The sequence below is a fragment of the Scardinius erythrophthalmus genome (genome assembly GCF_964197995.2).
Source record: "Scardinius erythrophthalmus genome assembly, chromosome: 7".
In the NCBI taxonomy this organism is placed as follows: domain Eukaryota; kingdom Metazoa; phylum Chordata; class Actinopteri; order Cypriniformes; family Leuciscidae; genus Scardinius; species Scardinius erythrophthalmus.
The window spans coordinates 2,172,375-2,188,921 of NC_138227.1; the positions used below are offsets into that span (position 1 = coordinate 2,172,375).

General features: G+C 37.7%; 1 protein-coding gene across 1 annotated transcript in view; it reads left to right on the forward strand.

Annotated features, from left to right (window-relative positions):
* Nucleotides 1-1,399: 1,399 nt before the first annotated feature.
* LOC308693237 (uncharacterized protein) overlaps nt 1,400-16,547 on the forward strand; it is a gene marked incomplete at its 3' end in the record, with an annotated part of 262,595 nt that continues 247,447 nt past the window's right edge. Inside the window, exons 1-5 of the mRNA XM_081370029.1 lie at nt 1,400-1,500; nt 2,698-2,793; nt 8,185-9,912; nt 12,785-12,856; nt 13,337-13,510. Coding sequence (XP_081226155.1) covers nt 1,433-1,500; nt 2,698-2,793; nt 8,185-9,912; nt 12,785-12,856; nt 13,337-13,510 — 2,138 coding nt within the window. The 5' untranslated portion in view covers nt 1,400-1,432. The remainder of the gene's footprint in view (nt 1,501-2,697; nt 2,794-8,184; nt 9,913-12,784; nt 12,857-13,336; nt 13,511-16,547) is intronic.

The following is a 16,547-nucleotide window of genomic DNA, read 5'->3' on the forward strand; positions in this document are numbered from 1 at the left end:
CAAAATAATCGACGATTAGTCGATTAATCGTTCTAATAACCGTTAGATTAATCGATTATCAAAATAATCGTTTGTTGCAGCCCTAAACAGGGATACCATAATATGTGAGCAACATGTATGTACATGTTTCTATTTTTGAGAGAATAATGTTTATGCATGGTTATTGAAAAAACTAAAAATGAAAGTTTCTGAACTAAGGCCACAAAATACTAAATATGTGTCCACAAGACTTTTGACTAATGGATGTTGTTACCTACAGTTTTTGCTTCAAAATGATCTGAAAATCATCCTGCCTAATCATTCACATAAAACAATACATTAATTTAAATTTTGTAAGACACGTTTTGTTTGGAAAGGGGGCGTGAGGGCGTGAATGATCATGAATATGAATGATCATGAATAATGATGTGGTTCACACCTGAGAAGCTGCATAATGAGCTGTACTAATCTTTCTTACTCTTGGATTAGAAATAAGTTTTTTTTTTTCTTCATTCTGTGTTCGTTCTCATCAGAACTTGTGTTCATTTTGATTTCATCCTATCTGTACTTCTGAACCTATCTGTTCTTCATGTATTAGCTATATTAGTATTTGATTTTGATGAAATTATTAATATTCAGCAGTTATAAATAATTGAAACATTTCAGAAACCTAATGATATTCTATGTCCCATAATACAGCAAATAAATAATAGTAATTTATGGGTATTTACTTCTCTAAAAAAATATCAGTTTTTGCCCCCCCCCCACCCCACCCCACCCCCCTACAGATAACAGAGACAAACTGAGAAAAAAATTTTGCCTATTGTTGTTTGTTTTAATCATATCTAATCTTTCTTATTCTTGGATTAGAAATAAGTGTTTTTTTTTCTTCATTTTGTTCGTTCTCATCAGAACTTGTGTTAATTTTGATTTCATCCTATCTGTACTTCTGAACCTATCTGTACTTCTGAACCTATCTGTGCGCTACAGCCCTTTCAGCAGCTTGGCCCTGTATTGCTGCTTGCAGCTATATTAGTATTTGATTTTGATGAAATTATTCATATTCAGCAGTGATAAATAATTGAAACATTTCATAAACCTAATGATATTCTATGTCCCATAATACAGCAAACAAATAATAGTAATTTATGGGTATTTACTTCTCTCAGAAAAATATCAGTTTTTCACAAGACAAACTGAGAAAATAATTGTGCCTCTTGTTGTTTGTTTTAAAGCTAACATTAAAATTTATTAAATATTTAAAAATATTAAATAAAAAGATCATACATTTTCCTCAAAGTGCTTTTTGATAAAAGATTAGGCTAATGTTTATATTAATATGGTTCCTCTCATAAAGAATGAACACATTAATCTAAAGGATTAAACTGAATCTGTTCTCGGTTACAGTTCAGTCCAGCAGAAGAGCTCAAACCCAGAGTCCAGCTGTGTCTCTATGAAGAGTAACCACTCTATGGATCCGCCAATAATCTTTAAGAGTGGAGACACACTGCCTGATCTCAGGTATATAACTTCTTAAAAGATATGCTTATAGTATTTGATTTTTATGAAATTATTAGAGATGCACCGATTGATCGGCTGGTGACCGGAATTGGCCGATTTTCACATGATCGGCCATGACCGGCGACCGGCCGGTCAGTCTGACATATGCCGATTTTATGCCGGTCAAATGCACTCGGCGCCGCGTTATTATCATTTTAGCGGTACGGTCTCATATATGGGATTTTTATTTCTGTGCCCCTGAGAGTACGGTCACCGGTGCCACATTTCAGTGACGTCGCAGAACTGCCAGATTCAAACTGTGCTTTCGCGCGTTGGCTGGCGCTGAGCCAGAGTCGGACGCGTTCAGCGCTGTCATATATCACAACTAAGCAGTGTTTTCAACCTCATGATGTTTATTTTAGGTTTCAGATATTTAATAAGCACGAGTAAAACAATACATTTGGAGTTTGTAAAATACACACTATTCAAATATAATTTGCCGACATGCGTTATTCATATCAGACCAACATAGTGGAAGTAACTACAAAGTTTACTCTATTCTTCTCAGTTCACCGGCCACTTTCTTGCATTTATTTCGGGAGAAACTGATGAATTCATGTGCTGTAAATCCGACTGACAGGACAACATTGCGGTGCCCATTTCATGTTATAGATCAAGATTATTTATAAAGTTTTTTATATTGTATTGTTTTGTATTGTATTGTTTTGTATTGTATTGTTTTTATATTGTATTGTATTGTTACATTATATTGTTTTTAAATGACCAAACACACTCACTTGCATTTCAACTTACGCGTGAAAGGGTTAAAGAAAAGATCTAAAATAAATATTTGTGTGTGCTGTAAAGTGGTTAGAAAATAAATAAATCTGAATCGGTTAAAATCGGTATCGGCAGGTCAAACTCAATGAAAAATCGGAAATCGGAATCGGCCTAGAAAAGTGCATCTCTAGAAATTTAATACATACAGCAGTTTAATGATCTGGATTTGAACCAAACAATTCTAAGTTAAAGTCCTGTAATTTTCAGTCAATAATTATTAACATTGTGCTCTTGTGTAAAGCTCTATGTATTGAATTGATAATATATTCACACACTGTAAAAGCTGTTTGTCAGTTACTCAGTTAATGAAACAATTACATCAATATCAGTGTTTTTCTTTCAATATGAGTGTTTTTACCCTCTTCATTCTGATTTAAGGTCAAATCTTCTATCCAGACCAGTTAAAAACAAAACTGTGTACAAGCCTGTGATTCAACCACAAGACTTTAATGAAAGCATGTATCCTGGTTTCAGGTAAAATGTAGTCCTTTTGTTGATGTTTAATTTTAGCTGCTGCAATTCACATCACACATCACTCAAACACAGGATTAGTGGTCGACCGATATATCGCCGAGGCCGATATATCGGCCGATATTTGGAATTTTTTAGATATCGGCATCGGCCGATAAATCTTTCCGTTTGGCCGATATATTTCAAAACAGTTTGTGACTGTGCATTAGCGCTTTTTTCCACTGACGCGAACAGAGCGAGCGTGAATGTACTGAATACACTCGCTCTGCTCCGCCCAGCACCGTAAGACAAGCCACTCAGAAGTGAAGCAGACATCTGACAGACACAGTAAATGACCATTCGCATTCGCTTTCTAACCAGAGTTACATTGTGTTACACACAAAAACACTCCGGCGTGCAGCAGAGTCTATTCAAACAGTACCATGATATGTCAGATCCGCAGCCCAGCAGTAGCTCCAGTGGGGGTCACAGATGTGATATAAACGAATTCAAACAAAACTGAAAACATTTTACCTCACAAACAGTCAAAAATCCTGTGACTGGCTGTTCCTCGGATACGTGCGTTGTTCTCGGGTTACATTTAAACTAGACGCTGTTTTCCAACGGACTCGCGTGCACGGAAAAGCTGGGTCGCGTGCATTACAGATCAGTTGGTCGCGTGAGGTGGATGAGAGGAGAACACTATGTAATAATATTACGTTTGAAAATAAATCCTTGAAAATGTTATTCACTATCTACTGTATTTATTTATCCATGATTGGCGTAATATCGTGTGTAGTATACATTTTCATATGTTCATGTATGTCATGCAAATACATGTGACGGCTTGCGACGTTTTAAAGAAACAAACAAGCAAAACTAAACACATAAATCATTATTATTTAAATATACTTGAAGTAAAACAACCTGTTTAAAGTAAATAGTGTAAATAAACTATGTGAGATTTATATTTAACTATGTTTTGTACATAAAATGTATGTAATTTCATATACTATTTTGTCATTAATTTATGAATATTGTTTAGATTGGTTCATTAATGATAAATGTTATTTGTAACCTGCAGTAAGCAGCAGTAATTATTTATGTGACTGAAAAAATGACTAAATATTAAAGCAGACAAGAAGCTGCACTAAAACTTTATTTATTGAAGTGTTACCTTACCTTTTTGTTTACATTTTAATTTCTTAGTAAATATTTTTTATTGCAAAAAGAATTTTGCATAAATAGTATGTACAATAAATGTTCATTTAGTTTCACCAATATTCTTTATGTCTCTCATTTATTGTATTCACATGTATTGTATCGGCCTCATATCGGCCAATCGGCCAGATTGCTTTCTCAATATCGGCATCGGCATCGGCCATTAAAAATCCCATATCGGTCGACCACTACACAGGATTAACCCTCTGGGGTCTAAGAGTTTTTTGGGGTCCTTGAGATGTTCTGACATGCCCTGACATTTGTGTTTTTTTCAGTTGCTTCTAAACATATTAATGGCAAAGGTGTAATTACACTCTATTTAGCACAAACAGGGCTACCATAATATGTGAGCAACATGTATGTACAAAATTGTATAATATCCAAGGTAAACATTTCTAGTAACTATATGCAGTTAATTCCCATACTGTATTTTCAGAAAGTTTTGTAATATCCTCTCCCCAAATGTGTCACTAATAAAAACAATAATAAATATTTTAATGAGAAGGCTTATTGACCTATTAAAGGGCTCATTGTGTGAAAATGTCACTTTATGAGGTTTTTTTTAACATTAATACGAGTTCCCCTAGCCTGCCTGTGGCCCCCCAGTGGCTAGACGTTTTGATGGGTGTAAACCAAGCCCTGGGTATTTTTGAGAAAATGAAAGCTCAGATGGGCGAATCTAGAAATCTTCCCCTTATGTTGTCATAAGGGGAAAGGTTACCTCCCCTTTCTCTGCTTTGCCCTCAAAGAGAATTTGGCCCGCCCATGAGAAAATGAGCTGCGTGACCGCGATATTGTTTTTTCCTCGAGAGACATGATGACTTTCAAACGAGAGAAGCATGGCAGTTGCTCAGTGTTTGGATGTACAAATGAACACACAAGTATTTTTTTTTTTTTAGTTCCTTCATCCGAGCCTCTGAAGAACCAGTGGGTTATGTGCATTTCTGATGTGTAATTGTTCAAGTTCAGACAGATAATCTTTCTCTAAAAGTCGTTCAATACTGTTTATGCATTAGTAAATCAAGCCAGTGACTAAACAACTTTAGACAATCAACTTCATGTCGTTTCTCTTAGTAGGATGAAAATAATCTTACTTAAACTGTGATTAATATATATACAGAAAGCGATCAAAGAACAATCCCTTTCCAGTCGCCCAAGCTGTCAATCACACAGCGCGAGTTTATCTGGATACTTGCCAAAACTCGTTATGAAATCAATGACGCTATTACACTGCACAACGAAGCTCTTACCTCATGTTTGCATTGGTGAAATCCTTTGTGAGAGTGCAGAAACTGCGTTGCAATAAGATCTTCATTCACGCGATCAACAGGCTGTCATCTGCTCAGTGCTCATCACTGCAACCTTTTATGTGATGGGAAAAGATCTAAATACTTAAACTTCTCACGATTTGTTAATCTCGATAGCTGTAATAGTAAAAACATATAATAGCTGTAATAGTAAAAGTATTCGAGAGAGTTCCACATGTAATGCTATATATTTCATATGCAAGCATGTCAGCCAATCACAACAGTGGGTGTTTACACTGAAGTCTCACAGCAGACATGCCCCTTCAAACAGAGCGTTCAAATCAGAGGCTAAAATCAGGCTAGGAAATATGCCTTTTATTTCTAAATTATAACAACTTTTGATCTAAAATCATACTAACCTTTGATCTAAAATCATACTAACATTATAAGGGCACCCCAGGAAACATTCTAAAATAATAAAATAATCCATGCAATGGGACCTTTAAGATGTTGCTTACATCTACCTTGTAAATATGTATTTTTTGCTATTTTATTAAAGTTTTCACATGTAAATCAACAATTACAATTTTAATAATATTTCAAGTGTAATCTTTCTTTGTAGAAAGTATACATTTTATCATGCATATTTCAAAGTTAATGATTCATTAGTTATATTATTGGAATATTGGAACAAACGCTATAATAACATCTTAGTTGATAATTCATTATACCTACTTTATTTTTGACAGAACATCACATACTATATATTTAACATATGAGCTATATAAATGCCTCATTCATTCATTCTACAGTAAAAACTTTATAATCTATCCGAAACGAATCCACGAAATCTTGTCTAAACATTCAGATCGTTTTTATGATATATTATCATATAAATGTTAATTTGCAGTTTAATACATTGCTTACAAAGACATTTTGTGTCAACATATTTCAGTCGATTTTTACTCATCTCAGTATAGCAATATAGTTTGGTAAAAGCTAAACTAGTAGATGTGTTCATGTAAAAATAACATTTTTACTAATGTAAGTGCAAGTGTGAATGAACGGCACAGATGCACGCTGTTGTTTACTACAGCTGAAGTAAACATCTGTGCCGTTCATTCATTCACACACAGACATGCGATTCATATTTAGTATTTTTGCGGTTTACAGACACTATTGCATATCGCAATTAGAACAAAGCACTTAAAGGGATACTTCACCTCTGGGAAGATGAATGTGTATTTAAAATAGGTCATTTAAGTAGAAGAAATGTGAATTTTTTTAATTTGGAGCTTTCTAGACTGAGAAAAGCCAGAAAATGTATTTTTGGCTTATGTGGATGAAAGACAACAACTCCCAGAATGCACTTGCTTCGCTGCCTTAGGAGGCTGCGCCCCACGGATAAGGGAGCGCAGTTGAAAACAAACAACAAGGCTAGCCTACGTGATGAGTTTGCCAGGGATTTAGAGATCGCCCAAAATGTCCGGGATTCGGCTTTTGCGTTCTACAGTCGCCATTCATTCATTATGTTTACTGTGGCGAGCAGGACAAGGCTGACGGCCGCGGGAGAACGGCACGAGGCCGGTGGCGTCATTACTGAGACGCGCCGGGTCTCGCATCTCTCACGGAGGAGCGGGAATTTTCTTAGCAATGGTAAAACGCACATCAGCCGATCACTTGTTTAGCGTTCATGTAAACACTACATTCAGATTCACCAATCGGAATGAATTCAGTTAGATTGAAACAAAAGGTGTGCATGTAAACAATGAATGGCGACCGCAGAACGCAAAAGCTGAATCCCGTACATTTTGAACGATCTCGCCCGCCGGACAAGTCTGGGAAAAGGAGGATGGTAACCCCTACTTACTCAGCTTTCTCCTACTATTCAGCTTTCTCCACAGAACAAGAGCCTGCTAGCTTAGCTTCCAAAGAAAGACGGCTGACACTGTGTGTACATTCTGTGAGTGAGATCCAACCCTCTATGGGTGGGCTGAAAACATGCGGAACAACGCCGTCTACTGGCTGTAGTCTTTAGCCTCTGGCCAGAAAATCCTCCGATGACGCAAAATGACGATTTTTGCGTCATCGGAGGATTTTTTCCAGACAAAAAATACATAAATCTCTTGTCTCAGGGGGATATGAGGGTGGAAAGCATGGTAATTTGAAAATACTACAGGTTTTCTACTAATACAAAGCTTAATGCTAAATCCTGAAGTATCCCTTTAAGAATAAAGAACTTACTATTCACAATCCTCAGCTGGATTCGTTGCTCCTCGAAGTGAAACTAAACCAGCACTTCTGCGAAGCAAGCTAACGTAAAGTGCATGAGTCTGATTAAACTTGATGTGTTTTATCGAGCTGATGTGGGCGTTGACACGTTTGCATGGATTGCCTCAGATAATTTGCGCTTGAATAGCGCGTGCTCTCCGTGGACGTGATCACATTAGCACATAATGAGATATAATGAGCTGAAATGAGAACGACTGACATCTCTCTTTCATACAGATTACATAAACTGAGTATTTGTTTTTTATGTAAATTACTTCATTTAAAAGAAGAGAATTCAAGCTTTATAAAGACATATCACTCGGACTTCACTGACAGAGAGACGGCAGAACTTGCATCGTTTATTTTTCTTTAATTGGAAGAACACAACACTTTTTTTTTGTGTATACTCACAATAAAAAGACACTTAACATGATGTATAACACTTATACGTAAGATCAAAATCAACAAAGTATTTTGAGTCTCTATTGCACTGATAAGAAAAAAGCGAGCTGGTATCGCCGGCGATACCGTCAACCCCAGGGGGTTAATAATTTAAACATTTCAGAAACTTAATGATGTTTTGTGTCCCATAATACAGCAAACAAAAAAATCCATTTAGTAATTCATGGTTATTTACTTCTGACTTGTGTAATAATGTGGTATTTTAATCTCTCAGCCATGACTCTAAACCTGCTGAAGTCCTCAACACATTGAGATCAAATCTGAGAAAGAAGTTTGAGTGTTTGTATGAGGGAATATCAAAGCGGGAAAACCCAACACTCCTGAATGAGATCTACACAGAGCTCCACATCACAGAGAGTCAAAGTGGAGAGATCAATAAAGAGCATGAGGTGAGACAGATTGAGACACAGTCCAGGAGAGCACAAACAGAGGACACACCGATCAAATGCAGTGACATCTTTAGACCTTTACCTGGACAAGACAAACCCATAAGAACTGTGCTGACAAAGGGAGTCGCTGGCATTGGAAAAACAGTCTCTGTGCAGAAGTTCATCCTGGACTGGGCTGAAGGGAAAGAGAATCAGGACGTCCAGCTCATATTTCCACTGGCTTTCAGAGAGCTCAACTTGATGAAGGACAAAACACTCAGTCTTTCAGATCTTCTTCATCTCTTTTTCCCTGAAACAAAAGAAATGGAAATATCCAGTGATGAGTATAAAGTGTTATTCATCTTTGATGGTCTGGATGAGTGTCGTCTGTCTCTGGATTTTCAGAGCGATGTGAGGTTGTGTGATGTGACTGAATCAGCCTCAGTGGATGAGCTGCTGACGAACCTCATTGTGGGGAATCTGCTTCCCTCTGCTCTCATCTGGATCACCTCCAGACCAGCAGCAGCGGATCTCGTCCCCACTGAGTATGTCCATCGAGTGACAGAGGTACGAGGCTTCAGTGACACACAGAAGGAGGAATACTTCAGGAAGAGAATCAGTGATCAGAGTCTGGCCCACAGGATCATCTCACACCTGAAGTCATCAAGGAGCCTCTTTATTATGTGCCACATCCCAGTGTTCTGCTGGATCTCAGCCACTGTTCTAGAGAAGATGTTGAGTGAAGCAGAGAGAGGAGAGATTCCCAAGACTCTCACTCAAATGTACACACACTTCCTGCTCATTCAGACCAACATCAAACATGAGAAGGACTATGAGAAGAAAGTGAAAGATGAAGACATGATTGTCAAACTGGGGAAACTGGCTTATCGGCAGCTTGTGAAAGGCAACCTGATCTTCTATGAGGAAGACCTGAGCGAGTGTGGCATTGATGTGGCAGAAGCATCGGTTTACTCGGGATTGTGCACTCAGATCTTCAGAGAGGAGTTGGGCTTGTATCAGGGGAAAGTCTTCTGCTTTGTTCATCTGAGCATTCAGGAACATCTAGCAGCTCTATATGTGCATCTCTCCTTTATCAACAATAACATCAATGTGTTTGACCAGGTTACCAAACCAACTAATGGAGACACAGTTTCCCTATCTGATCTCCATCAGAGAGCTGTGGATGAGGCTTTAGACAGTAAAAATGGGCATCTGGACCTTTTCCTTCGTTTCCTTCTGGGTCTGTCAGTGGAGTCTAATCAGAATCTCTCACAAGAACTAAAGACACAGACAGCAAACAGCTCTCACAACAATGAGGAAACAGTTGACTATATTAAAGAAAAGATCAGTGAGAATCCCTCTCCAGATAAATACATCAATCTGTTTCACTGTCTGAATGAACTGGGTGATCTTTCTCTAGTGAACGAAGCTGAACCTCATATGAGCCGTGGAGGATTATGTAATGTGAAACTCTCCTCGTCTCAGTGGTCAGCTTTAGTGTTTGTGTTGTTGTCCTCAGAGAAGACACTGCAGAAATTTGACCTGAGCAACTTAATTGGATACAGAAATGATCAGTAAGTAACACCAAGTACAATCATTGCAGTCTAAAACATTATCAACAAAGAGAAACTAAAAGATCAGAGGTGTTTAAATCACGGTGCACAGATTGATTTTTGGGATATTGTACATAATGTGGCTGTGGCCTAGTAAGGCTGCATATCTCGACTGCCACGTCACCAAGCGCGTTTGAAGGATCTTTTGAAGACAGACTTCATTTTGTGTCTTTTAATTCAGCTCATTTTGAAGGATGCATCAAGTGTATCCTTCATGTCCTTCAATCTCCCACACTCCTTTGCACACATTCCAATTCATGTAAAAGAACTGATGGAAAACGAGTCGGCACTGAGTTTATCTGAGTTAACTATGAAATGTAAGACACAAATAATGTATTCGGAGATGAATGTTATCTTTTGTTTCTGTATAAATTAATCACTGAATACTAAACTGACAATTAGGGGTGGGCAAAAAAATCGATTCACATATGAATCGCGATTCAAACTTTACCGATTCAAAATCGATTCATAGAATTCCAAAAATCGATTCTTGTTTTTTTTTTTTTGCCATTCCCTTAGATGGCGCTGCATCGAATTCACACTTACCCCTCATTTACACTGCTCACATCTGCGGCGCATTACGGCTGCGACACGGCTACCGGAGCTGATCGCGCCCATTCTAGTCAATGCTTGTGTTTACACCGGCCGCGACGCGGCGCGTTTCAGAAGCTTCCCAGAAGCGGCTCTCCGCGCCGCTTCGCTAAATATAGGCGCCTAGTCTATTTTTGACGGACGCGCGTCCAAGTCGCACCGGGAATACAAAATAAAAGTAAAAAAAACATTGTCAAATTCAAAATAAACACCCTGTGCAAACTCCCAAACGTATTACATATCCTTGGTAGAAACCATAGACTGTATGGTAGAAAGTTAGAAACTCAAAAATCAAGAAAAAACACGTCGGACAGGCAAATCACGTGGTCTCGCGCATCCAGTTGCTCCGCTTCTGAAATGCTCCTGGTGTGAGTTGGCACCGCGTGGAGGACGGAATAAAACCTTGTCACAGCCTGCGTGACACGCGCCTCAGGTGTGGCCCGAGTCGTGCGGAAAACGTGTGCATGCTAGAAATAGAACCGACGCCTATTTTTCTCACGACACGCAAGCGTGCTGGAAGCGTTTCCAGGCAAAATAGAATGTTTATGTCATTTTTTTGACACGAATATTCATATTAATAAATGACATTTTGATGTTTGAAAGTCTAGGTTTTGACATAAATGCAGATATAGCCTAATGTAGGCTTATTGTATTTTTTTTTTAAATCGATTTTCAAAAATTGCACCTGTCAATACAGAACGAAATATTCTGTAGCCTATTTTGCCGTCAATAGCCTACTCCTTAAACTACATTTAGCAGTATTGTTTGTTTGATCTGACTACAGCACTTTAAAGCTAAATGTAAAAAAAAAAAAAAAAAATGTATTTAAGTTTTAGTTTAAACTTGAATTAAATGTATTTGAAAGCTGGCCAAAGCTTGGCACTTTGCATTGTTTAGTTGCAAAAGTTTTTATGAAGACAAAGTAATATCAAACTTCATTTAATTTGTTATTTCTTTTCTTTTAAATTGTATGTCTACTGCAATCACACAGGAAAAAGTCAACTATATTTACATACTGTGAATCGTTTTTTGAATCGAAAATCGATTTTGAATCGAATCTTGAGACTAAAAATCGGTATCGAATCGAATCGTGAAATTTTCTGAATCGTGCACCCCTACTGACAATAATGTAAGACACTGGGAGACACAGACGATTGTCATTCACTGTATTGCACTAATAAAAAAGCCAGTTAATATAAAGATGGGGTGGGGTGGGAACATATGTAACGTAGCCATGCACACTTACTAGATCTCATTCTAGTGTTTAATGCTGAGAACTGGAGTCTACTAGTCTCAGAAGGACCCGTATAACTTCATTTTCCAGTTGAGTCCGCAAGCCTTTCAAAGTAAACTCATTTGACCGTTGTGTGTGCACCGTCTCCGCCATCACAAAAATTGAGCTGCAAGCGGATCCTCCTGATGATGAAAATTACGTCACATGGACGGCCAAAGTAAACTTGTTAAAACAGTTAATCACATGGATGCCATTCCTGGTGGCGTTTAGCTCTTCAGTGGCGTGGCGGACGGGCACGCAGGGCATATTAAATTATTATTATTGTTATTATTATTAGGCTACTTTTCTCATTAAATTAATATTACACTTCATTTGCCCCGCAATAATTTCATAGCACATCAATGCATAATTGACACGCTGTGAGGATAAAAGATTAGATTAACTTGCTTCTCATTTCAAAGACAACTTGTTTAACACAAAACACTTAGATTTATGAAAATACAATTTTTTTCACTATGGGTCACAAAAGAAACTTTAAGAAAATAAATCAGATCAATGTCTCATATTTTTTTTCTTTATCAGCAGTTGCTCGCAAAATGGACAATTATTAAATTCCTGTTACAATAAAATTAATTATTAAATAAACAAATAGGTAAATAAACAAGTAACTAGCAAACAAACTCAGGCGCTTAATTTCTGTGAATAATTTGCTGATGCAGGTACAAAAATACTTTTTTTTCCTTGCCCCCCCAACTCGGGAGTTAAATGTCACCATGGTGATAACCATAGCAGCGGACAGGACATAAAAAATCTGATGTGTCAAAATAGTGTTGTAGTGTAAATGCATACTAATAGACCTGCCACAGCAACATTAACAAGAAAAATATAAAAGTGTTTAATTTAAATATTTAAGGGTATTTAGGAAGGTATAATGTATTATTTACTTGTGATGTGAATTATTAATATTATTAACATTCATGCTTAACATATTTTTTTATTTTCAATCAGTGTGACACACAACACTGGAGATGAAGTTCTTCAGAAGCTGCTGCCTGTGGTTACAGCAACTAGATCAGCTGTGTAAGTAACACTGAGAACAAGCATCACTGTTAAAACATAACATTTCTTTCTTAAACATTATAAATTAATGGTTTAAAAAAATGAGTGTCACGCTTCAGCTTTTAAACCCTACACCTATCTGACCTGCTTTGTGATCTACTAACCGTTTTTAAGATATTTGTGAGAAATGCATTTTCAAATATATGCATTTATAATGTATGCATTTAAACCATTTATATTTAGACTTTTTATATATTCATTTTAATTTAAATGTTAATACATTTATATTTAGGGGGACAACAGATGTATTCAATGTATTCCATTTTATCAGTTTTATATAATATTTCTCCCTCACATAGACATAATCTCTGGAATAACTTACTGATATATTAAATTAATTGTTTAAAAAAAGAGATTGCACAAATTATAAACACAATTAAGAAAAACAAAGATTTCTGTTTTGATCTGAGAGAGTGAAGAGTGTGTCATTGTTCTCTACAGGTTGTATAATTGTGGTGTCACAGATGAAGGTTGTGCTGCTCTGGCTTCAGCTCTGAGATCAAACCCCTCACACTTGAGAGAACTGTATCTGTATAAGAATAATCTAGGAGACTCAGGAGTGAAGCTGTTTTCTCCTGGACTGGAGAGTCCTCACTGTAAACTGGAGATACTGGGGTAAGATCATGCGTGACATGAAACTGTCTCTGTGAATTCATAAAGTATAATCAAAATGGAATAAAATGCAGGGAAATAACTATTACATTAATTACAAGCAAAGCTATTGAAACAACATGATCAAATTCATCAAATTAATTAAATGTCTGTTCATATGATGTAAGAGGATTAATATTTTTCAGTTTGAAGCGTTTGCTCTTTCTCCTGCTGCTGTGAGTTCATGTGTTTGATCTGTAAATGATTGAACACATGAGCTGCTCCTCATTAAGCTGATACTGCAGTACTTATAATCGCACTGAAAAACACACTTTGACATCATGATATACATTTATCACCCTTTACTTTAAAGGTGCCCTAGAATGTGAAATAGAATTTATCTTGGCATAGTTAAATAACAAGAGTTCAGTACATGGACATGACATACAGTGAGTCTCAAACACCATAGTTTTCCCTTTCTTATTTAAATCTCGTTTTTGAAAAACACCCCTGAAAAACAGGCGAATCTCCACATAACACCAACTGTGACGCAACAGTTGGGATCATTAATATGTACGCCTCTAAAAATTTGCATATGCCAGCCCATGCTCAGTGCCAGGCGGAACTGCGCAGCCGAATCATCAGAAGTTCTGCAGGTGAAGAAACAAGCAGGAGGAGGATCATAGGGAAAATGGCAGATCTATCTATAATCTGATACCGCTACAGTTTAATTCGAAGTTGTTAGTTGCTCTGCCCGTTTCACCACGGACTGTTTTTCTAACCTGGAACATATATCAAGCAGCCAGGCTTCTCTTGGCGTCTCAAACGGACGAAGGGGGCAATTTCAACTAACGTTATATTCCCGCAAGCTGTAAGTAGTGATTTTATTAAGAATAATTTACACTGTGTTATCTAGATCCAGCACGATATTGTTTTTTCCTAGAGAGACATCGTGGCTTGCAAACGAGCGAACGAAGCATGGCAGTTGCTCAGTGTTTGGATGTACAAATTAACACAAAAGTATTTTTTTAATTCCTTCATCCGAGCCTCTGGAGAACCAGTGGGTTATGTGAATTTCTGATGTGTAATTGTTCAAGTTCAGACAGATAATCTTTCTCTCAAAGTCGTTCAACACCGTTTATGCATCAGTAGATCGCGTTGCAGTGATAAGATCTTCATTCACGCGATCAACAGGCTGTCATCTGCTCAATGCTGGAATAGATCTAAATACTTAAAAAACTTCTTATGATTCGTTAATCCCGATAGCTGTAATAGTAAAAACGTATAAAAGCTGTAATAGTAAAAGTTTTCCAGATAGCTCTACATGTAATGCCAGATATTTCATATGCAAGCATGTCAGCCAATCACAGCAGTGGGCAACAACACTGAAGTCTCACAGCAGACACGCCCCTTCAAACAGAGTGTTCAATCCAGGGAATGAAATCAGGCTAGGAAATATGCCTTTTATTTCTAAATTCTAACAAATTTTGATCTAAAAACATACTAACATTATAAGGGCACCCCAGGAAACATTATAAAATAATAAAATAATCCATTCTACGGCACCTTTAAACACACTCAATCTCAGCAGTCAGGATTAACACAGTCCATTCATTTTAATTTTAGGAGAAAACTGGATACTGTAGAGATTTTTCTCCATGTTTAAAATCTACATTGTCAATGTCACAGATTATGACCTGGAGAAACACTATAGTACATCAGTGACACGTCAGTGTGTGTATTAATGAGACTGTGTTCTTATCCTATGAGAAGACATCTCTCTTATTCATGACAGCCCATGGTGTTTTTCTATGACATACACTTCAACCTGTAAAATCACGCAGTAGTTTAGAGAGGCGTTCATGGGTCGCAAGTGTGTGTGTCCATGGTGCAAGAGTTGAGGGTGTTGCAGGCTTCCCCCGTAATGCTGTCAGGGCGAGACTCGCTGTGGGCGTTTGGTTGGCCAGAAACTACCGACACAATCAAACTGTGTGTGTGTAACAACCGTTTTTATGAGGAGAGCGATGAGAATTTGTCTTCTATCACTATCACTATCCATCTTTATTGTCAGTGGCCTGAAGGTACGTAGATTTGTGATCTACGCAACCGGTTTTTATGATATTTGTATGAGTAAATTATCAAATATGCATTTATAGTGAATGTATATAAACATTTATACTGGCAAGTAGGCCTGTCGCGATAGTCGATAAATCGATTAATCGCACGATAAAAAAAAATGACCTCGATAATTTTTCCGGCCGCGATAATTTCATTTGCATACTTGTTTGTTATCCGCGACTGAATGACAACTCTCGTTTCCTTAGCGTAGGAGAAGTGAACCCTCGTCAGTTGCGTTTGTGTGGGGAGGCGGCGCTTGTCAGTCACATGGACTTTGTGTGGGAAGGCGGGAGTGCTTGAGGCGACTGCCGAGAAGAGCGAAAAGACGAGACGCAAGTTGTGACATGGAATTGGTTTCAAAGCCAAACGCGACAGCTGCAGTGTGGGAGCACTTCGGATTCAAACCGAATGACCGTGGTGAACCACTTAACCTGTGCGAGCCGGTATGTCGCATTTGTTGTAAAACAGTATCGACTAAAACCGGTAACACAACAAACATGCACATGCACCTAAAACACAATCATCCGTTGCAGTTTTCCCAGTTGGGAAAAAAAAAAGCTACAACAGACGGGCCGTCTTCGTCTTCCCGACAGTGCACCATAACTGGGGCATTTAGTCGACAAACAAAGTACAAACAGGACAGTGCAAAATGGTGTGCACTCACCGACAGTGTAGTTCGCTTGATTGCTAAAGAGATGCTGCCCTTTAGTATCGTCGAAAAGCCGGCATTTCGACGAATGCTGCAAACATTTGACAGCCAGTATGAATTGCCTGGGAGAACATACGTGTCACAAACGGCAATTCCACAACTGTACAACAGCATTAAAGATGACATACTAAACGAGATCAAAGACATCCAATTTTTCTCTGCCACAACGACCCCCTATATGAGCTTGACTATACACTTTATAAGTGCTGACTGGACCCTGCACTCCAAGTGTTT